The 23,687-nt window shown below is 37.0% G+C and overlaps 1 protein-coding gene across 3 annotated transcripts in view; it reads left to right on the top strand.

Annotated features, from left to right (window-relative positions):
- The window catches only part of DIP2B (disco interacting protein 2 homolog B), a 195,593-nt gene that overhangs the window by 111,052 nt on the left and 60,854 nt on the right, over positions 1–23,687 (top strand). For all 3 annotated transcript variants that reach the window (XM_072972815.1, XM_031683009.2, XM_072972814.1), the window contains exons 4-6: positions 10,102–10,227; positions 20,409–20,621; positions 23,457–23,612. In XM_072972815.1, coding sequence (XP_072828916.1) covers positions 10,102–10,227; positions 20,409–20,621; positions 23,457–23,612 — 495 coding nt within the window. The remainder of the gene's footprint in view (positions 1–10,101; positions 10,228–20,408; positions 20,622–23,456; positions 23,613–23,687) is intronic.

The raw sequence follows: 23,687 nt of genomic DNA, 5'->3' as shown, positions 1-23,687 counted from the left end.
TCTTCACCACCCCATTCATAGGAAGGGTTACATTTACATGTCACATGCAGAAATAGTGTAAGAATGTAGGGTATGTGTAAAATGATTATGAATCAATAAAAAATGTAAAAAAAAAAAGAATGTAGGGTATGTTTAGGAAAAATTATAAGCATTCAGAATAAAGTGATGGGTACACAGAAAGGACTTAATATTAATTTCAGTGAGTGTAACTTGAAAATCCCCTCACTTGGTGGAGGTTTATTAACACCTGCAGCATTTCAACCAGTCATAGTCAAATCTAAATACACTTGGTGTTTCGTGTTTCAGACATGGTGTAACGAATTTGTATTTATTCAGAGTTTAGATGATCCAACGTGATTCTGTTCTTCTGTGCTTAGCCGAGAGGGTCTAACATTTCAGATACACTTATTTAGTACCTCTTTTTCCTGCACATCAAGGCATGATGCACCTTTCTACACACACGTGTTATGGTCACAAGTGTAGAAAATACACAATTGATGCCTGAGATGGAAAGTGATCGGGTGGTAAGTCATCCTGACAACCCCTTTAATGTTAATCTTTTGAGCAATTAGCCACCTCAAACAAAACAACAAAGACAACAAGAAAAAGGACTCTAAAGGAGTATTTGTATCACCTTATTCAAGTGAAACATTAGTGCTGGAAAATGATACCCATGTTTCATGTACTTCTGGCCAAAGTCAGCCTCGTCTGGGGACTGAACTTCGGAAGTGATTTCTCTGTCAAAGAGCATGATGAACTGTAGGTTGGTGAATGAGTCAAAACCAGTTAAAAGAGCTGCCTGTTCTTATCAGTAAGAGGCTTTGCTATACAGTAACTGTGAACATCTCTTTTTGCCACAGGTGTATGGGCCAGGGCTCACTATGTTAGAAAATAAGTGGGTGGTTTGATTTGCTCTGTGGTCTGATGCCATGATCCTTATGGTAGAAAAGAACATGCTCTGTAATTATTAGTTATCCAATGTTATGGGCCTTCTAAGCTTGACTGCTGTGAAAAAGCCCCTAGTTTTAGCAAGTTTGCCATCACATGTTTCATATCTCATGTATCAGTGCCCTTGGAAATGTGGTATTTTTAAAAACTAAGTGTGAGCATTTGATGTGCTGTTGTTCTGTTGAGAAAATGCTTTTTCTCAGTATAAGCAGTTAATCATACGTTTTCCAAGACAGCTAAGAATCGTAGTTCCATATAATATAAGAGGGATGCTTTTCACATTTCAGCTTACCTGAAATCCGGCTGTGTTTCATATAAGATGGCATCATAGAGTCAGTAAAACATGGCAATCTCACTTCACCTAAGTAAACCTTAGGGACACTGAACTAGGGTAATAAATATAAATGCCATATTGAAGTTCATTTCAGAGCCAAAAGTAAGTTGGTACATTGGCCTTAAAAGGAACAGCATAACAGTCTGGAAGTATCTTTTAAACTTGGAATATACACACCCTTTGACCCAGAAATTCTGCTTCTAGGAATTTGTACCTACATATGAGCCCAAAGCTACAGATAAAAAAGTTTGTTGTAGTATTTTTCATAATAAATATAGTGATTAAAAAAGTTACAGTAGATCCACATAATGGAATTCTATGAGAGCTAGTTTAAAAATTCTGTAAAGGCTCATAGAAAAACAGTGAGATAGATTTATTTGTGCAGATATGGATAGATGTACAAAATATTTTTTTAAGTAAGAAATGGAAGACAGTATGTAGAATATGAAGCATATGATCTAAATTTTGTAAACATTAGTAATAGTAATTACATATATTATTATGTACACAGATACAGAAATCTGGAAAAATATGGACCAAACGATTGAGATTGGATTATTTCTGGAAAGTGATGTGTCTTGGGAAAGTTTTTACTTAGCATGATGTATGTTTAATATGTACGTTAATTTTTTCCAGCTTTTTAATGTAAAATATAAAATACGTGTAACAAAATTTATATTAATTTTAAGTGAAAAAATAATAAAGATTTTTTCTTTTTTTAGTTGATACATAATTGACATACAGAATTATATTAGTTTCAGGTATACAGCGTAATGATTCAATATTTGTATATATTGCAGGATGATCACCACAATAGGTCTCATTATTACATTACCTTTTGTAGTTAAAAAAAGTTGTTTTCTTATGATGAGGACTTTTAAGATTTACTCCTTTAGCAACTTTCAAAAGTGCAATGCAGTATTATTGACTATAGTCACCATGCTGTACATTCCATTCCCATGACTTATTTATTTTATAACTAGAAATTTGTAAAAGATAGTTTTTAAAGTGGTATCCATAATAAATTATTTGAAGCCTTAACATCAGTTCTGAATGATTTTTAGTCTAAGTTTGGATTCTTCTGACTTAATGCTAGGGGCTAAATGCAACAGTAACTCCCTCTGTCACCTTGATAGAGAACTTTCTTTCTCTGTTCAAATATGACCTCTGATATGGTGACATTTACCAAGGTAGCTGCCACTGGTACCAGGACCATTTTATTCCTTTTTTAATACACTTCCTTGTACCAAGGAAGATGAATTCAGTTGAGTTAAGCAAACGTTTATTGTAGGCCTCCTATGAGTCAAGCACAATTTAGATGCGAGAGAAGCACAGATGAAAACACAGGACACCTTTCTTGAACACAGGAGTCCTTTGTGTAAGGTAGAGGCAGCATAGAAGAGGGAGTGACAGGGGAAGAAGTCTGGGCACAGGTACTATCAAGGACAGGCTTCATGGAGGTGGCAATGTCTGAGCCATTTTGAAGGGTATTGAAGCTGTTTGCTGTATAGACATTACAAGCTAAGAAAACATAATTTGTAGACATAGTTTGTAAAGGCAGTGGAATGTAAAATGCAAAATTAAAATTTCATTGCTCCTCCCCACCAGCACTTAGAGTAGTGCCAAAATTAATGTGATATCCTAATGTTCCAGAACTTAATAGTTGCTGCCTCTGCCATAATTTAAAATGTTGAAGGGTCAATACCTTAGAAATTGGTAAAAATGGTGTGCTCCTTATTGGCTTGCAGGTAACTCCTTGGACTGTCCTTCTCTACTTACTGACTCACACATCTCACACAGCTGTCTTTCAGTCTATCCATATCTATCTATCCATCCATACATCCATCCATAGTAATGTCCTAGCAGGTAAGGGCACTTGGTGTCTGTTCTGTCCCTTGTCCTTAAAGCCCAGCTGTGCCACTTATGTACCATGTATTAACCACTTCATAAAAACAAGCCAAGAATAGGAGGAGCTACTTTTAAAAATGTAAAATAATGTTTTACTCTTATCGTTTTGGGAACAATGAAAAAAAAACCCAGCCCAATGTTGTCCTTAGATGTGAGGAAATGGACCTTCTCCCACCTTGTTGGTAGAAGTGTTTTTCTCGTATTACTAATGAGATTGGGCATTTTGGAATATGTTTGTTGACCATTTGTGCTTCCTCTGTAAACTACCTGTCTGTTGCCTTCGCCTATTTTTTTCTAAATTAGGTTGTTCTTTTTTTCTTATTTGCAGGAGCTTTCCTAATCCCAGGGATGCGAACATTTAAGTTTACTAGAGGATTAAAACAATACAAATAGACAAGAGAAATCAATTAGATATGTAAGAATTAGAAAAGAAGAAATAAACTGTATTTGCAGTTGACATGATAATTCATATAGGAAACCCAGGAGAATCAATGACAAAATTAATTTCATAAAATAAATTCAGTCAAGTAGCAAGATTTGAAATTAGTCCAGAAATCAGTAGCCTTCGTATATGCAAAGAATAACCAGTCAAAAGATATAATGGTAGAGCAAATGTCATTTACAAAAGCAATAAAGAAAATAAGACGTATTTAGCAATAAGCTTCAAGATTGTATAAAACCTTTATGAAGGAAACTTAAAAATACCCTGAATGACACAAAGTAGACATGATAAATGGAAAGGCATCCCTTGTTCTTAGATAGGATGATTCAATATCATATAGATGTTAGGGCTCCCAAATTGAGTTTATAAATTTAATCTGATCTCAGTAAAAACACTATCAAATTTATTTATGGAGTTAGAAAATATATTTTTGAAGTTATTTGGAAAAATAAACATAATAAGAATAGCTAGGAAAACCTATGCAAGTGACTACACCTACTAGCTATTAAAACATACTCCAAAGACTCTAATTAAAATTAAATAGTGTGGTATGGCACACGAATTGGCAGACAGACCATTGGAATAGAATAACAAATTCAGAAATAGACCAAAGTACACCTGGGATTTAGTATATGATAAAGATAGCATTGCAGGTTACTGGGGTGAAAAAGTACTTTTTAATGAATGATGCTAGGACAACTGGAAAAAGATGAAGTAAATCCATACTTCACACCATATTCAGGTAAAAACTTCAAACAGATCAGAGATCTGCATGTAAAAAAGAAACCATGTAAGTACTGAAAGAAAACATTAGTCAAGTTTTCTATAATCTAAAGCTTATGGAAGGTCTGTGGAAAGGCTTTCTGAGACTCAAAATCCAGATGTAATAAAAGAGTACATAAAAGAAGCTTTTTTTAAATTGTGGTAGAAACACATAACATAAATTTACCCTCTTAACAATTTTTAAGTGTACATGACATTGTTGTTAACTATATGCATATTGTTGGTAGCTCTCTAGAACCTTTTCATCTTGGACGACTAAAACTGTATACCCATTGAACAGCAGTTCTATTTCTCCCTCCTCCAGTCCCTGCCAGACACCATTCTACTGCCTCCATTTATGTATTTGAGTACTTTAGATACATCTTATAAGTGGTATGTATTTTTTTGTGACTGTTTTATTTCACTTAACATAATGTCAGTGTAGTAGCATATCACAAGATTTCTTTCTTTTTTTAAAGATTTCCTTCTTTAAGGCTGAATAATATTCCATTGTAGGTATATACTACATTTTCTTTATCCATTCAGCTGTTCATAAGACATTTAGATTGCTTCCACATCTTGGCTATTGTGAATAATGCTGCAGTGAATATGGGTGTACAAATATCTCTTCAAAACCCTGCTTTCAATTCTTTTGGGTATATTCCCAGAAGTAGGATTGATAAGGATAGTTCTATTTTTAAATTTTTGTGCAACCTCCATGCTGTTTTGCATAACAGCTGAACCTTTTACAGTCACACCAACAGTGCACAAGAGTTCCAGTTTCTCCACATTTTTGTCAACACTTGAGATTTTCTGTTTTTTTCTTTTTTAAACAACCATTTTATATTTTTTGGAGAAATATCTATTCAAGTCCCTTGCCCATTTATAATTGCCTTATTTGGGATTTTGTTGTTACTGAGTTGTAGGAGTTCTTTATATATTCTTTAACTCCTTATCTAATACGTGGTTTGTAAATAGGCCCTCCCATTCTGTAGGTTGCCTTTTCACTCTGTTAATTGTTTCCTTTGTTGTGCAGAAGTTTTAAAGTTTGATGTAGTCCCGTGTCAATTTTTTGCTTTTGTTGCCTGTATTATTGGTATCCTCTCCAAGAAGTTATTACCCATTCCAAGGTCATGAAGTTTCTTCTCCTATCTTTTCTTGTAGGAGTTTTATAGTTTTATGTCCTGTGTTTAGGTCTTTAATCCGTTTTGATTAATTTTTGAATATGGTGAAAGATAAGGGTTCAGTTTCATTCTTCTACATATTCTGGCTTTCCCAGCACCGTTTATTTCTATCAAGACTATCTTTTGCCCATTGGATAGTGTTGATACCCTTGTCAAAGACAGTTTGACCATATACACAACAGTTAATTTCTGGGCTCTCTGTTCTGTTCCATTACTCTGTATGTCTGTCTTTATGCCAATATCATAGTCTTGGTTACTGTAACTTTGTAATATGTTTTGAAATTAGGAAGGGTGAAGTCTTCAGCTTTGTTCTTCTTTCTCAAGATTGTTTTGGCTATTTAGAGTCCTTTGAAATTACATATGCATTCAGGATTTTTTTTTTCCCCTATTTCTTCAAAAAGTGTCTTTGGGATTTTGATAGAAATTGTACTAAATTACTTTGTGTAATATGAACATTTTAACGATATTAGATCTTTCAACCTGTGAACGCGAATGTCTTTCCATTTATTTGTGTCTTCTCTCATTTCTTTCAGTGTGCAATTTCATGGTGTAAAGTGTTTCACCTCCTTGATTATGTTTATTCCTAAGGATTTTTTTTAATGCTGTTATAAATAAATTATTTTTTTACTTTCTTTTTCAGATGATTTGTTGTTAGTGTCAAGAAATGCAGCTGATTTTTGTATGTTGATTTTTCTCTCCTACAATTGCTGAGTTTATTAGTTCCAAATGTTTTTGTGAAATCTTTAGGGTTTCCTACATATAAGAACAAGTCATCTGCAAACAGAAACAATTTTACTTCTTTTTTTCTATGCTGATTTAAAAGAAGAATGAAGATCTCTAATAGCTGATACAGAATGAGTTCTAGGGTATATTGTTAAGTAAAAAAAAAAAGTGCAAAACGGTGTATATTGTATGCTACCTTTTGTGTATATGAAGGATGAGGATATGAGAAGATAGACTTGTAGCTGGTTATTTTTTGTAAAAAAGAAATATAGGCAGGATAAATCAATAAGGAGATTGGTTACCTACTGAGAGTGTGTGAAATTGGGGTAGAAGTGGCTGTTGGAGGCAGTGACACATCTTTAACTTTACCTTTTGGTATAGTTTTGACTTTTGGAACCATATTAATTAAAGGAAAATTTTATCTTTACTCACACTATTCCTGACATCGAATGTGTGAGTTTTCCACACCAAGCAATTCTCCAGTTCTCTGCAGGTACCAACTAGGTGTCCTACAATTTAATTAAATTCTTACATTAACTGCCTGGAGTTAGTGCAGACTCCATAGGCTCATTCCCACAAGACTGCCCCCACTTAAGCTGCCAATCACAAGTACAGATCTTCTTCAACTTACCATGGGGGTTACATCCTGATAGACCCATTGTAAGATGAAAATATTCTAAGGTGAAATGCATTTAATACACCTAACCTGCTGAACATCATAGCTTAGCCTAGTCTAACTTAAATGTGCTCAGAACACTTATATTAGCCTACAGTTGGGTGAAATCATCTAACACAAAGCCTGTTTTATAATAAAATATTGAGTATCTCAACATATCTCTGAAACTATCTAGGATCCCACCAAGAGTTACCTCATTAGAAGAAAAACCACTCCTATCACTCAGGAAATTACAGGGATTTTAGGAACTCAGTGTCAGGAACCCAGGCGGAAACCAAATGTATATTTCTTATTATGTCACCTAATGTTTATTCCACAACTTTGGGAAGGACCTATGGGATATGAAGAAAAAGAAAGGAACCTAACTATGTTATTCAGTAGAGTAATACAACCACCAAAGGGGAAAGGGGTAAGAACTAACTCAAATAGCTTTTGCACACAGTACTTTAATTTAATTAGTCTAAAGACAAAAAGAACTGCAAACAAATACTGAACTCTGGTTAGATTTATCTTTCATATGAATTGTGAAACTACTTTCTGTGTATTGTGGGATTGAATGAATGAGTAAAATGTATTAATTACACTGTGAACCAGGTTTTACTGTTAGAGAAGGGAGTTTACAAATGGAAAAGGGGAAGATTGGAATGAATTCTATGATGTTGAATTGGAATTGGAGATATTAATATGAACTCATTGTTTCTAATGTAGATATGGATGAAAATAGATATAGATGTATTTGTGTGAATATTTATGTTTGTATTTCTTTATCTACTGAAAGAGCTTGAAAGAAGGATACCCCAACAGCACTACACACTCCTGGTTCTAAGATCTTGGTTTCTAAATACCATTCACCACTAAGATGAGCCAGAGCTACTTAGAGAAATGTGTAATTCCAGTGCTGGAGCAGGCAATGTACCAGATGAGCATGGATCATCTTGTACCAGGAAACAAAGAATGCTTAAAATGTCAGCAATATGTCAAAAGGACATAAAAGGTGGTTTGAAGGAGCTCCTGTTGACCAGAGCTGGGATATATGGTTATCAAAATAAGTAATGCTAGTAACAGAATAGTCATGGAATAAAATGAGAATTGATAGGTCCAAATTGATATAAATTAATAAATGGTGGAGAAAGGAAAGCTTTTTCTTATAACAGAATACCAACTAATAAATACAGAAGGAAAGATGGAGTTATGAAACCATCATTGTGTAATCATTATAATAATAATTGATTCAGCCAAGAATCATCAAGGAATGCTAACATTAGTGGGTGAAAGTTTAATGAAGTATAACAACATTTACGTAGTCTCAAAAGTATTCACCCATTAATTATTTATTAATTACACAGAGGAAAAAATAGTAACTTTACAGTAGATTAACTTAGCGGACACCATCTTAACCAAGTAATCAAAGTCACTATTAGAAGATGCATTACTTCTATGGTATTCCTGCCAAAATGCATAACTTGAACCTAATTATGAAGAAATATCAACAAACCAAAATTAAGGAGCATTTTACAGTATAGCTAGTCTGTACAAAAATGTCAAGATAATGAAAGACAAAGGTTGAGAAACTGTTCCAGATTATAGAATGATAAAGAGAATGACAACTAAATGTAATATGTGATTCTCTATTGTGTCCTGGATCAGGAAGAAAAAAAAGAGAAGGGGACTATAAAGGACATTACTGGGACAGTTGGCTAAGTTGGCATATGGGTTGTGGGTTAGATAATAGTTTGTATCAGTTTTGAATTTCTTGATTTTGACAAATGTACTATGGTTAAAATAAGAAGAAAAATGTATTTCCTTGTTCTTAGGAAATGTATCTCAGCAATAGTTGGAATTAATCCTAAAGAAATAGGATTAGATGTGCTAAATGTGAAAATACTGAATTATTCTTGCTGTGAATAGTTGTATGAATAGTAGCAAAAATTTTGGAAACAAGGTTGTTTGAAATGATGGAACATTCATACAGTGAAATACTACACAGCCTTTTAAAGTTATATTATAGGCCTACCTTTACACTGAAAGACGTTTCTATTTGTATTGGTGAAGGTTTTTTCGGTTGCATGAAAGAGGACAACTCAGGCTGTCTTAAGTGGCCAGGGTAGATTTTAGAAGCAGAGAAACAGCTGAGCAATCCCTAGGAAGGAAGAGACAGCTCTGGGGATCTAAACCTTGAAGTTCAAGGACTTTCCTTCTTTCTAGGGCACTGTCATTCAAGTGACTCCACTCTAGCAGGTGCATTTTCTTAATTCAGAGTTTAAATCTTATTCCCACCCACCCACTCCATACACAGGATCTGATTGGTCCAGCTCTCAAAAGGGGCATATTTACATAGCACAGACAGGCTTTTAAGGATCATTTACATATGTAGATTGGGCCCATTCCTTGAGAAGAGGAAATCCTTGGTAACTAGGAAGCCAGCTCAGGTGTTACCTACCCCAGTAGGATTTTATAAGAGTTAAAAAATCAAAGCACAGTACAAAATACTGTGTATAGTATGATCCTATTTTGTAGAAATGTAGAGTGAGTTTGGGGATGGGAGTGGAGAATCAAAAGTTCTGTATGGATATGTTAATTTTGAGATGTCATCTAGACATTCAGGCAGAGAGCTGAGTTCTTCTGTGATCAAAGTGGCAAACAAGTCCCATCACCCCTTATATTTTCTGGATCAAAATCAGCTCTTCTCTTCATATGGTGTAGAACGAGCAGTCTCAACACCTTTCAGACAGTTCAGCAGATCCTAAGCTTGAAGAGCAGAGAGTGTCCTCTAGGCACCTGCACACAGGACTTGTTCCGATCAGGGATGAGATCCCCACTTGGCACAGGTGCATGTCAGACTCCTCCTCTGTCTCCACCCCCCACCCTTATCTCCATTAGCGCCTTGTCTGCTGTGTTAAGCTGTCTCATCGTCATTCGGGGCTTCATTTTCCTTCTCTGTAAATTATCCTTGACTTCTTCTTTTGTCTCTTTTCCATTTTTGTTTTTAATTGTTGTAACTCAAATGAGAAGTGAAAGTCACCTAAACAACCCTTTTCAACGACTGAGGCAACGATAGTTCTGCTCACAGAAGTAAACACTTTAAGAGGCAGGAGCTAATAAATGCAAATGTTTAATCTTTCAGATATCCACACAGAAGCAGTTCAAGCCGCACTGGCAAAGCATAAAGAACAGAAAATGGCTTTGCCCATGCCAACCAAAAGGCGGTCCACATTTGTCCAGTCTCCTGCAGATGCCTGCACACCTCCTGGTAGGTTTATCAGAACCTTTCTCTCTGACAGGTACTACTTTGATGTTTCTGAAATAAGTTCTGCTGCTTCTTTTCTGGGGTAGGACCCAGAACTCACTCCTCGTCATCAGAGGTGTTTAAGAGTACACACTGAAGGCGGCACATTTTGATTGTCTCCTCGTAACCAACAAACAAAAAGATGCCTTAAGAGTAAAGCTGTTTTTTAAAAAAATGTCCTTCTGAATTTCTAGCATTTCTTTGCTATAACCCTAAAACTCACGTAGTCATAAATAAATACAGATCAAAGTTTAGGATATACAATATTACCATTCTGTGGTTAAATAACTTTTCTCAGTGATACCCAAAATATCATGCACAGTCATACACGTCTAATAAATTTCTACTCTGCAGTCAGATGCTTTGTCTCTTTAACAGTCATAGCAATATATGGACTTGGGACAAATTTTTTATGTCATAAAAGATGATGGGAGAGCAATGCAAAGTCACAATAAACCTGAAAAACATATGTTAAGTGTATTTATATATGTGTATTAATATATTTTGTATGTGTTTATATATTTTTAAGAATCCACTTTTTATAATGGGATCATGAGATCTGCGGGAACTAAAAATTCCATCCACATCTCTCAGACTTGGAAGCCTTACCCCCACCCAAAGTTACTTTAAGAGCTATAATTTCATATTTGAGGAACAACTGAAACAACTTTTAAGTTGTCTTATTTATTCAGAATTTTTCCCAAAGTTTTTTAAAACCTTAAAAAACTTTTTTTTCAATGAAATCCCAGACAAGATCTTGGTGTAGGCCTCTGAGACTAAACATAGTAAATCTATTTCAGAGCCTCAATATAGTGTCTGTCTTTCTACTGTCACATTCCTGGTAATGAAATCTTTGGGGAAGAACGTTTCCTGTACTGTTTTGGGCTAAGCGACTTAGCGTGTCTTTTGGGGGAGATTCCTAGGAAGGTTACCTTGCTGTGGTTGACTTTAATTCACAGCTGTCAAGCTGAGCTGTTCACACTGATCCTGTTCCCTGGCCTAGGTTCATATTAATAGTTTTCTCCTAGGTTTTGGCTAACTTCTCAGAGCATCGGGGTGTGCTGTGGGCTCAATAACTGTGTGTGCTTTTTTTCTTTCCATCTGTGATGTCAATATGTTTGAAAGAGAAATAGCTCTGTGGCTTCAAGTGTTTCTCAAAACGTAACAGGAGATACCTCTAGCAGACCACCACAATGAGACGTTTTGTGCCTATAGTGGTGCATACTTCCAGCCCACTCATTCAGAATCTTGGATGGCTTCCCTTCCGCATTAGTCCAGCACCAGTTGGGTCCTCGTGGACAAAGGGGGCTCTCAGTTCAGTAGCTATTCCTTGCTGGCAGATTCTGCTGCCACTCGGCTGAGGGTTCAGCTGTAGTAAATGGCAAAGGGTAGGGAGCAATGTGCCTCGGAGATCTTAGAAACAGTCTCTCCAGAGCTGTTCTGAGGAGATGCAGTTTCACAGTAAACAGTCTGCTCTCACGGCCTTGAGTGAAATGTGAGAGTGCAGCACAGGAATGCTTGGAAGGAATGGAAAGCTTTTCTGTCCCTTTACAAAAGTCATCGCCCGAGGGGAATTTACCAACTCTAGAAACAAATCATGGCTGTTCATTGCTGAATTGAGACCATAGTCCTTTGGAATGCACCACAGGCCCCTGTGTTTCTAAACATTAATGTTCTGCTCTGTCTGTAGCCTTAAAGATGGGGCATAATCTTCTTGATCACCTTGTGTGTTTTAATAATTTCATGATTGTAAAAATTCCATCCTCTCTCCTAAGACCTTTATCTAGCAGAACAGAGTAATAAAAAGATTTCCTGTCCACTTATCTCCTCTTCCAGGGACCTCTGAATAGTATCTGAGAGACGTTAATGTGCTCATAGGGACATGAGTGTTGTCAAATAAAAGAGGAATTTTCTTCCAACACGAAGAAACATTGAGAGTACCCTACACATTGATATCTCATGCAACTCCCGTATAGAGATGGAGCTTGATGCAGCACCTGCCTGGGACAAATACTCTGCCCCAGTATGAGGCAATGTGGAAGGAACTGGATCGTAAGGCTTCCATTAGCACCTTTCATTTTGGGGAATGGAATTTGCTCTTCCAAGTTAGGATTTGGATTCTGTTCTCTCCAAGCATCTGAGAGCCAGCTGTTAGAGATGTGGCTATTGCAGTTTAATCCTATGTCCCCAAACCCAGTACAGCCTAACCCAGGGATGGCTGGTAGATTTTATCTTGCATATTTACTCCAGTAGCCCCTGAAACTCTGAAGTTTAAAGGAGATGCTGAGGCTCCAGGGATGGAGAGGAAGAAGAAAACTGAAGTTAATTATTGCTGGCTTTAGGCTGATTTGAAAAAAAAAAAAAAACAGATTCTAGGCAGCTATAAAAATGACCTTGCTATGACTTTTTTCTAGAAAAGTCGAGCCACTCTTGCAGGGCAAAATTCACCTCAAATTTCAGTGTTTTAGTTGTGTTGTCCTTTGTGCACTATCCAGGCAGTCACACAACACACGCATCACAAAGCATGTTTCTAGTCAGGGCCCTTACCCTGCACGTGCTATGCTATGTGGACCTAGTTTCTAAGGTACCTGCTGGAGCGCCCCGGCCAGTTGGCTTCTTTGGGAACCCCCCCCCAACACACACACACACACATGACTATCAGAATTACTGAATTGGTGAAGGTTTAGAGCTGTTTTTAGAGGGATTTAATAAAAAGGATATAAGGAGCAAAATATGTCATAAATCTTGGCTTTATGCGTTGTATCATGTAGTCTGGGAGATATGGTAAATTGTTAGCTTGAGAGATAATTTGTCTTTTGTTCATAAATCCTTCTCAAATAATAAAATGGTAGTCAATCTAAAATTTGCTTATTTATATATATACTAATTTCTGCCTCGTGGATTGGAAAATTTAAATTCTCCAAGTTGGTAGCAATCTGTGGTTCTTTTAGTGCCTGTGGCCTTTTTCAGAGCCTTTTAAACTGCTTGAATTACTGCCATCCAGTTCTCTTTATGTGCTGAAATCATTTACTAATGTCATGAGGCAATTACCTCAGCTCTTTCTTTGTAGGGGTTCTTTGTGTAACGCTGTTACTCATTCATACGGATAAACACAATGCAAAAACTACAGCATACATTTTTTTCCCCTCTAAGCTTCTTCTGCACCCATGTAGGCTCACCCTACACTGCATTTTGAGGGTACACAGATGACCAGATAGACCACATAATGACCCCAAAACACAGTAAGCTACTTTGACTGGCTTGTGTTGAATGAAGTTTGAATTTAGAGTGCTGTCTCACAGAGGGCCCTGCCTGAAAATGACTACAGTAGTAATTCATAGGACTGGAGAGGAGAAATTTACCTCTCTATGTTTCTCTCTGAAAATGATGCCCATGAACAGACTAGGATATTGTTACATTTTTAACACACTTTGATAGTACTCTACTGAATTATAGTACATTGTAGTATGCAAAGGACTTCCATATACCTATAGATGCCCTGCTAATTTGTTCCTCATAAGTAACCAGTGTGTGAAGTAGGAAGGCCAGATTTCTTTAGAGATGAGGAAACAAACAGGTGATAGTCACTAAGTGATTTGCCCCAGGTCATACAACAGTTATACGTCAGACTCAAGTTTCTTGGTTTTGTTTTTTACTTAAGTGTCATGTTTGGGAAGTCCTTTTTTACTTAACAGATACTCCTGTATGCAAGGTACTAGAGTGGGTATTATTACAAACACACTGAATAGCTATTGCCTTCTGAGAGCTTATAGTCCAAAACATGTATTAGTCAGTAAATTTGACTTAAAAGAGAATACTTGTCTCAGTTACCAACCTGGGGAGTTTTCCCCAGATATTTTAATTTTAGTTAAAACCACAAAGTAAATAGAGGTGGCAAATCAGAAGTCTATAAATGTGCTCTAATTAATAGATTTGGATTTTTTTAACAACATACTTTCATTATCAGTGTGGGTTACGCTCCATAATTACTTGGAAGATTAGTATTCTATATTCTTTAAGTCAAAGCACAATAAAAACCCACTCCTGTCAGATTGAATTTGTTTATTTCAATGGGTGATTATAAAATTTAAGGTTTGCCAATAAAAGTAATTTCATAGTTAGCATTTCTTGAGTACCTCTGTGTACTAGTCAAAGGGCTAAGTGCTTAACATACATTTTTTCATTATTTGTTTTCTCAGCAGTCCTCTTTCCCATTTTACAGGTGAGAAAACAGGTTTAGCGAGGCTCAGTAAGTTGCCCAGATTTCTATGTGCAGTTGTGTCGTCAGTTAGATAACCTGAAAACTGTCTCCTAGAAACAGGAGAAAGAACATTTTTCTTTAGAAATGGTAAATAGACTATAATCAGCTTCCTTGTCTATACAAAGGAGCAAGAGAGTAAGAGAATGATCACTGAAAATCGGTGTGGTAAGATGGGGCTGGCTTTGGCTGCCCTGGGGAGAGAGGGGAGGCAGTAAACAAGGGGCCTAAGTTTTAATTACTATAAGGGTGGAAAAGATAAAACCTTGGACCTATACAAGGTTAGAAGCTGGAATTGAGATCCCTAGAGGAGCTCACAGCTTCAGCAAAAGGGGAAACTAGAAAAAATTAACCTGCTGCCAAAGAAGACCTTGTCAAAAAAAGCTTGCCTGTTGGAATAATGTGGGCAGGGACCTTCCCTATGAATTTGTGATCAGTGGGTACAAGATCTGAATTTCAGTGTCCTGCCTGGTAAGAACTAACATTAGAAAGTGGTCTAACTAACGTTAGAAAGTGGTCCTTGGGCACAAATGGTTTCTGAAAAGATGCAACCTCAACACAGGGACTTAGGAATCCCACAGGTAAAGATCCACTGAATTTTGTGAGCAACTACAGAAGCAGAAAACACCGTGAGAAAGAATCAATAGAAAAACAATAGCAAACAGTAGAATTAAGACCCATAAGAACTGATTTGCCCAACAGCTATTGGCGGCAGAGCTAAGATGGGAGTTCAGAGCAGTCTGACTTTAAAAGCTATTCTCTAAACCACTTGACATATTGCCTGTCATTCTGCCATACTGTCAAGTAAGTGTTTTCTGGTGATTTTGGAGCTCTAACAGTTGTTGTATATTTGATGTAACTTTTCAAGTAGACACAAAGTTTTTAAAAAATCTCTAATCTCACCCCAGTATTACTTGTCATATTAATTTTGTGTAATATTTTTCATAGATGTGGGACAATACCCAGAAAAACAGTGTTTGGAGACCCCTTATAGGTAGAATGACCCTGGAGTAATGATTAATAGCGAGCACCCCTTCTCTCATCAGTATCCCACTTTGGATATTAATGGTCAGGCCACTCATGGGCCTTTGCTGATTAGGGTATATGTGGTGATTTTTAGCCAGCTCTCTGTGCACATAGATTAGTGTGAGATGCTAAAAAAATCTCTTGGGTAGTTCTAAAAATCTCCGTAATCCTTGTCTGGTGAATCAGTACCCACCCTGGTTGAGTTTAGTGCTAGATTAAGCTGCTCAGAATTTGTAGCCCAAGGTAGATTCAGAATGGCCTACTTCCAGGACTAACCTTTTAATATTCTCTTCCAGGTATGCTTTCATGCTAAGGGTGCCCCTCCTTGAGTCCCTAAAGCTTTTCCTTCCTAAGCTTCCGATTCTTTCTTTGCCTACATAGAAATTTCTTTTGCCTCTCTTCAAGGTTCTGAAGGTCCTTAATTCCCCTGACCCACCAGTGTAAGAAAACATGACACTTCCCTGCCTGATACCGCTCCTTCCCACCCAACCCACACAAATAACATGCAAAAATTTCTTCTCTTGTACAGTATTGTACAAGTAATTGTCCTGGTGGTTATTTCCTTTGTTCTTTGAAGCTCAGACATTTTCTGACCTAGTTTATGGGGCATATTTTGCAGTAGTTGTTAGGATGAGATCTTTCTTTCAGTGAATCTTGACTTACCTGCTGTTGTAAGCTGGTGTTTGGGTCTAATTCGGGTGACAACTGTCAGAACCCAGTGGCAGGCACCATCTTGCAGAAACCTGTTCAGCTTGCACCATACACCCTTCGGTTGTATTGACTGACCCTCAGATGTTACCGTCCTTTAACCAGGGCATCATTTTCACCCCTATAAATCTTTTGAAACCAGCTTTATTGAATTCTAATCAACATACAATAAACTGAACATATTTAAAGCATGTACTTTACTAAGTTTGACATAGCAAAACTGTGAAATCATCACCACAATTAAGATAATGAACTTATCTGTCACCATCTAGAAGTTGCTTCATAATTTCCTTTTAATCTCAACTCTCCCCATCCCCATGAGGTAACCACTAATCTGTTTTCTGTCACTACACATGTGTTTGCATTTTCTAGAATTTCATATTTTCATGTAAATAGAATCACACAGTTATACGTCTTCCTCCTCCTCCCCCCCCCTCCTGTCTGGCTTCTGTAACTCAGCATAATTATATTGGGATTCATCCATGTTGTTGTGTGTATCAGTAATTAATTCCTTTTCATTGTCCAGTGCTATTCCAGCATAAAGATACACCACAATTTGCTAATCCTTTCAGTTGTTGATAGACATTTGGGTTGATCCTAATTTTTAGCTATTACAAATAAAGCGCCTATGAACATTCATGTACAAGTCCTTGTATAGATACATGCTTTCATTTCTCTTAGGCAGATACCCAGGAGTGGAATGGATAGATAATAGGGTAGGCATTTTAAATTTTAAGATGAACATTTTTAGATGTAATAGATATGTTTTCTACCAAGAAGAGGAGAATCATTTCTACAAATCATTTCCACAAATGGCTAAAGACTTAAAGTGCTATAGCAGTTAAGAACAGGTAGCAAATTCGGGATCTTTCTTTCCTTAAAATCCACAGGCTAATTGTTTAGTTTCCTAATTGGTTATTAATGGATTTTAGGCTTCTGGTGATCAACATTTAATGGTGCTGTGTTAAAATCACAGCAGTTATAAACTGAAGGGCAAAAAATGTTTCCAAAATTGTTTTCTGTTGTGTAGACTTATTATATTCAACATATATGAGAGGTTAGGCAGGGGACTTTGTTTATGATAGATGAGTTGTGAGTTCCTGTTCAACCAGAGCAGAATCAGTGGGAAAATGATAACTTTATTTCTATTATTATTAATTCAGTATTGCCCAGTTTTCTGCTAATCCATAGCAATTTCCTTGGTGACAGTTACTTTTTTAAAAAGCTGCCAGATATGACACAACACTGTAAAATGATTATGAATCAATAAAAAATGTAAAAAAAAAAAAAGCTGCCAAATAAATGTATGAATATTTAAGGGGGCTCGATTTTATTTTTAAAAAGAGTCCTTAAGCAGTGCTTACAGTTTGTGTGATCTTAACACGTGATCAGCTATAAGCTTTGCACAGCCACAGTTTTGTGTCTGTGAGGTAACATAGGGTGGGTTTTTCAGGGGAGAAGAGGGCCTCATGTTTATTGCCAGCACTGCTGGGGGTGCTTTTTGTACCTTGTCTCGTGGCCGCCCACAGCCATGTGCACAAAGGCGAGTTTCCTTAGCATGACCGACATGGCCCCTAATAACACGGTGCTGTCTACTCATCCAGCTTCATCTTTCAGCACAGCCAGTTTTGCATCCTGTGCTTCGGCTCGTCTCCTTTCTTTTAGACCCTCAAATGTGCTTTGTTTTCTGTCCCTTCCAAGCTTTCTCACATTCTGTTCCTCTGCCTGACTGGTCTCTCTCCCCGCCTCTGTGCCCCTCCTAAGTAATCCCTGCCCACCCTTCCAGACTTGGTTGAGGTCTCCCTTCCTTGGATGCCTGCTCTAAATTCCTGTAAGATTCTAAGTCCTGTTAGAGTAGGGACTGTGTCTTCTTGCTTACCATTGTACTCCTACCAACTAGTGTAGTGCTTAGTAGTATTTGTTGAATGGACAGACAAGCAAACAGCCTTCTCGGGTGGGGACTTTTGGCCTTAAGTCACATAGCTAGGAAGTGGTGACCCCCAGCGTGCGAATAGAAGGAGGACACCAAATCCATGTTTTTTCCACTACACTAAGCCCACAGTTGTAGTCACTAAACACTCTGAGGAGGACTGGCAGGCAAATGAGGTAATTGAATTGAAACAATATGCCTAATTACATAATTGATCCAATATAGAAATGTAATGAAGCCAATTTTCCATAAACCTAATCATGAAAATACTAGTTTTACTATCTTTTTTAAATTGGGTTATTCTGATTTTAGACTTACACAGATTAAAATAAATGATGCAATGAAGACAGCCTGCAAACCCAGGAGTCTTTGGGATCTTGAGATATATTATCCTGAAAATTCTTTGCTCTTAGGGTCAGATTCACCTGTCCCATTTCCTGCACACACACTTTTTTTTTTTTAAAGCATGTTTGCATAGACAGAATTCTCTGCTTCCTAAGGTACAGTTGAAATGTTAGAATATTTCCTGGAAATTATGCAAAAATGCTTTCCTTAAGTAAAAGGTTACAGATGCTGTTATTTTTCTTTCTCTGTATTTTCCTTTAATCACCCTCCTTTTGATTATAGATCTCTATCCCCTTTCAAGCACTTCATTGCTTTATCCCTTTGGGGTCTGGTCACTGTTTACCTCTCCAGCCTCATCTGTCTTTTGCCCCTTACCTCTTCAAAGTCTGCTCCATTTACAAAGAAGTATCTGAAATCCCTGACTGAGATTGGTACCCATCCTGTGAAATCCTTTGCTTATTACCCCATTTCTTAGCATCTATTGTATTCGTGTGGAATAGTATGAGGAGTTGTGTGTCTCCTGTACCAGATGGTACGCCTTTTCAGGACATTTACTGTCTCATAGGAGTTCATACATCTAAGAATGCCCAGAACCTGACATGGTTCCTGGCACATATTGTACTTAAGTAGTACGTTGTTTAAAAGACAAAGAAACAAACAGAAAACAGTCTTGGGCCTCAGATCACCTTCAATATGAGATAATAAGTCTTAGGCAGTTCAGAGCAGGAAGCAAGGATATAGTTATTATTTTAACTTTCTCTCTTATTCTGGATCTGCAGAATTTGACTTCTAGGTTAAATTAGTCTTTTGTTGTTCAAATTTCCGTTGTCAGCTGCTAGCAGTGTTCTAGCCCTTTTAGTTATCTCTGGCTCTCTGAACCAAAGTAAGAACATGGACCTACAGTTTCACCTGAGTTAGAGGGAAGTGTTCAGCCAGACTAACCACAGAATATTTGATTTTAAAAAAATGAATGAAATTCAATCCACAGGCCGTAAATTATGACCCCCAAAATCATTAGAAGGATGTCTCACATCAGACCAAATGCCGCTCAAACTTGTGTGCCTTGTAAGCTCAGAGCCCTGGAATAAATTCCTGACTTCTGCTTCCCTTGGTTATCCTATATTTGGTTGAACCTTTCTTTTTTATTTTTTTCAACATGCTTTTCTAATTTAGGCCTTGCTTTCCTGAAGTCAGAGCCAGTCTAAATTCAGTCCTCAGTGAATTTCTCAGTTTTCTCTGACTGGGAAACATACAGATCTCCGTCCTCTCCAGTCACATTTGGAGAGCTGACCTGTGCCCTGTGACTGGCTAGCTTTTCCCCTAAAACCATAGTTGCCTCCAGGCTGAGCACTGTTTCTTACTCCACATCAGTTCCCCAACACCTAGTTCACTATTTGGCACTTTAGCTGTTGTTACCAAAAATGAGTTTTTATATATCCAATATAAGATCATTTGCTTTTAAGTAGACACTAACACATACTTGTCAAAATCAGTGTAGGAGCCTATCACAGAGTTCTCTAATAGAGGCTGAGGAAGATAGAGAAGCACTTCAGTGTTATTTGAACATAAGGAATAAGCCAGAAGAATTTAGATACTGATTAAGCTCAGAACAGAAAAATAATGAAGTTTAAATGGTCTGTAAGGGTTTTTTTAAAAGAGCTTCAAATTAGCTCTAGATTTCAGCTGTTTTATTTTATTTTTGCAGGCTTTGGTTCATAAATCTTTCCTTGAGATTCTTAAGAAACTTTACATATTAATCTACCTTAAGAATATGAATGTTTTGCTGCTATCCAATTGAATGTGTGATCAATGAGAAAGATATGAAAGGTCTCTGTTGTAGGCAGGATCGAGAACTTCTTTTTTTCTAATTCCACACAGACACGTCTTCGGCCTCTGAGGATGAGGGCTCTCTGAGACGCCAAGCTGCGCTCTCTGCTGCCTTGCAACAGAGCTTACAGAATCCTGAGTCCTGGATCAACCGTTCAATTCAGGGATCGTCCACTTCTTCATCTGCATCTTCTACGCTGTCCCATGGAGAGGTCAAAGGAACCAGTGGGTCTCTAGCTGATGTATTTGCCAATACTCGAATAGGTAGGAGCTGGATCTACCTCAGAAGCTCAAATTGTGTTCCATTTGGCTCCCAGCATCCAGGAAATAGTCTATGATTTGTATTAGGTTTTTCAGAGTGGTCTAAAAAAACAGAATGAGAAAGAACATGACAGTTAATGAGCAAAGAAGGACACATCAGCAGTACATTTGGAATGATAGAGAGTGTCTGCATTATTGGTGCATAGTGTTGCCCACCTGAAGCCATAGCTATTTCCATAAGCAATGCTCAAGCTGCAGGATATAACACCAGTCTTAGCACGGTTTATCCCTGTTGGAAAATATTCTATCAGTTAAAAGGTGTTAAAAGGTGTAACATTTTAGATTTTCCCAGGATTGTTGTCTGCATCCTCTTAAACAAAAAAACATCAAACCTGAGCAAATTCTGAACTAAGACAATGTCATTGAGACCCTTGTGTCTTCAGCATAAAGACTGGATTTATTGTCCTTGCTGCTGTGCTATTGCTGCAACTGGAGTGTGCAGGCTGAGGATGTTGGCGCTGTGTGAGCTGCTCCCTGCTGCTGGTGCTCCTGTATGGAGTATAGCTTTTGCTTGGCTCTGCTTTATGTTTGTGTGTGTGTGTTTGTGTTTTAAGAGTCTGTGACATCTGCAGATAAAGATACAACCCGGATCTCTGTTTTTGCTTCATTGGTTGGTACACATAGCATTAAGTGATGTATATGAACATCAGGTGTCTGTGATGGTTTTTCCTTTTTTATTGACAATCATTTGCATTTTGGTGTTTTAATTTTTATATCAGTGACCTTTCTGTATCACCTTATATATATATCTTTATTCTGTTAATTGATTTCTGAAAAGAAAAACTTGGAAGTCTTTGAATGCAAGCCTGTAATTTTTTAGAAAATAGCTGCCTTGAGGATATGCTTGCCCACATTACAAGGCCAAGTGCCAGCAGCTAATGACTTGTCCTCTGCTCTCAGCTCTGCCCTTGGTTGACTGAACCTCCCAGAGCAGCTGCAGATGAGCATGCTCACCACCTCTTCTTTTGGGAGGGCAGGCATCAGGGCCATGGTGGAGTCAGGGTTCATCCCCACATTTGTCTAAAAGCAGTTTCATTTGTTAAAAATACTGTCCTGATACCCAGTTAACTTTATCTGAATTTTTTTAGCAAGATGATTTCATCTGACTTCATATCTCATATTGCCTCAATTCTGGAAACTTAAGTGGTTTAGGTACTCACAGAAACATTTTGTCCAACATTGTTGCCTTTTGGATGTTTGCCCTAATAAGCACTTCATGTTTCTAATAGAAAAATTTGAAAATACAGATAAAAGAAAAATAACCTGTAAACCCACTTTCTGTGGCTAACCCTTCAGTCTTATCACCGTCATGTATATCCTGCTACACTTTATTTGTATATAAATATGGAAGGTTTTGGTTTTGTTTTTACAAAAATGAAATTATACTAAATACAGTGTTCATAACCTGCTTTTCTTGGCAGTGTATTACAGACATCTTTTATATCATTAATATATAATTAGACTGTTGTTTTTATGATTTCAAAATATGCCACTCTGGCTATGCCCTGAGCTGTTCCCCTCTTTTGGACATTCAAGTATCCAGTTTTTTGCTATTATGAATACTAGAATGAAACATCCTTTAACACATGACTTTGTGCATTTGTTTGATTATTTCCTCTTAGGATGTATTCCTATTAAGTGGGAGTTTCTGGGTCAAATAAAAAAGTCTGTATTTAATACTTTGTTACCTCATTATCCTACAGAAAGAATATACTGCAGTATACTTGTGCTAGTAAAGTTTTTAAAACTTTAAAAATTGTTAAACTAGTAATTACAGACTTTGGGGACATGGAAACCTTAACTCCCAGTTGATTTTAGAAGTTGTTTATATTATGTTTTTTCCCTTTTTCGTAGTTATGAATGGCTTTTCATTTTTCTTGTGAATGATATATTTTGCTTCCTATAACTTTCTTTTTCTCACTTCTTTTTTGCTCCCCGTAAGTTTTTTGTAACACATTCCTGTTGAATGACTCTCTTCCAACTTATCTCATTGTTTCTTTACATTAACAATTCCTACAAGGTGGGTGGCTGGGTATAGCTCAGTGGTAGAGCATGTGTTTAGCATATGCAAGGTCCTGGGTTCAATCCCCAGCCCCTCCCTTAAAAAAACAAAATCCCTACATGAAGTAGAATCCAATAACATTTTAGTCATGTTTTTAGAGCAAGGGAAGAACTTTATCTGTCAAGTGACCCAAGTTACCCCTGGGTTATTTTATAAAAAATTGAAAAGTGGACTTCATCTGGTTTTCTTCATCTGGGAGCTTGAGCAATCCGACCCACTGCTAAGCCACTATTTCTGTCTCCAGTGGAAGAAGAGATATTATAGATAAACCAACGTAAACATGAAGAGATGCTCAAGAGACTAGAATATTTGTAGCCATTATGATCATACTTTGGTTTCATTTTGAAGTCACTTGCAATTTTTATTTTATTTTGATTATTTTTATAACATTGAATTTCTGCCAGACTTTCTGTGTAGGAAAGAAGGTTTTTGAGAAGTATTTGCTGCATGATTTGATCTTACTAAGGCTACTCAAGTTCTCAAAAAATAGTAATTTTAGAAACCTAATATGCCCTGGCTTAACTTCTTTCTCTCTCATTGTGTCTTGCTGATAGAATTGATTTAAAAGTTTGTTTTGTAAGAGCTAATGCCCTGTACATGTCGTTTTCTTTTGTGTTAAAAAAACAAAAAACCAAAAAAGAAAAAAAAAGATTTAAAGGTTCTTATTTTTACTGGTAACGTAATATAATTCTAAGTTTTGTTTTCTCCCCTCTTAGAGAATTTCTCTGCTCCCCCTGATGTCACTACAACTACCTCTTCTTCGTCATCATCTTCCTCAATACGCCCAGCAAATATTGATCTGCCCCCCTCGGGGATAGTTAAAGGCATGCACAAAGGATCCAACAGGTCCAGCCTTATGGATACAGCTGATGGTAGGGAGCTCTTTTTGGTAGCTAATAGAGAATATTAGTTAAGCTGAAAAAATTCAAATTACAAACAGTAGTGCC

The sequence above is a fragment of the Vicugna pacos genome, chromosome 12 (genome assembly GCF_048564905.1).
Source record: "Vicugna pacos chromosome 12, VicPac4, whole genome shotgun sequence".
NCBI lineage: Eukaryota > Metazoa > Chordata > Mammalia > Artiodactyla > Camelidae > Vicugna > Vicugna pacos.
Note: the sequence above shows the minus strand (reverse complement) of the source record. Positions and strands in the feature narration are given on the sequence as shown.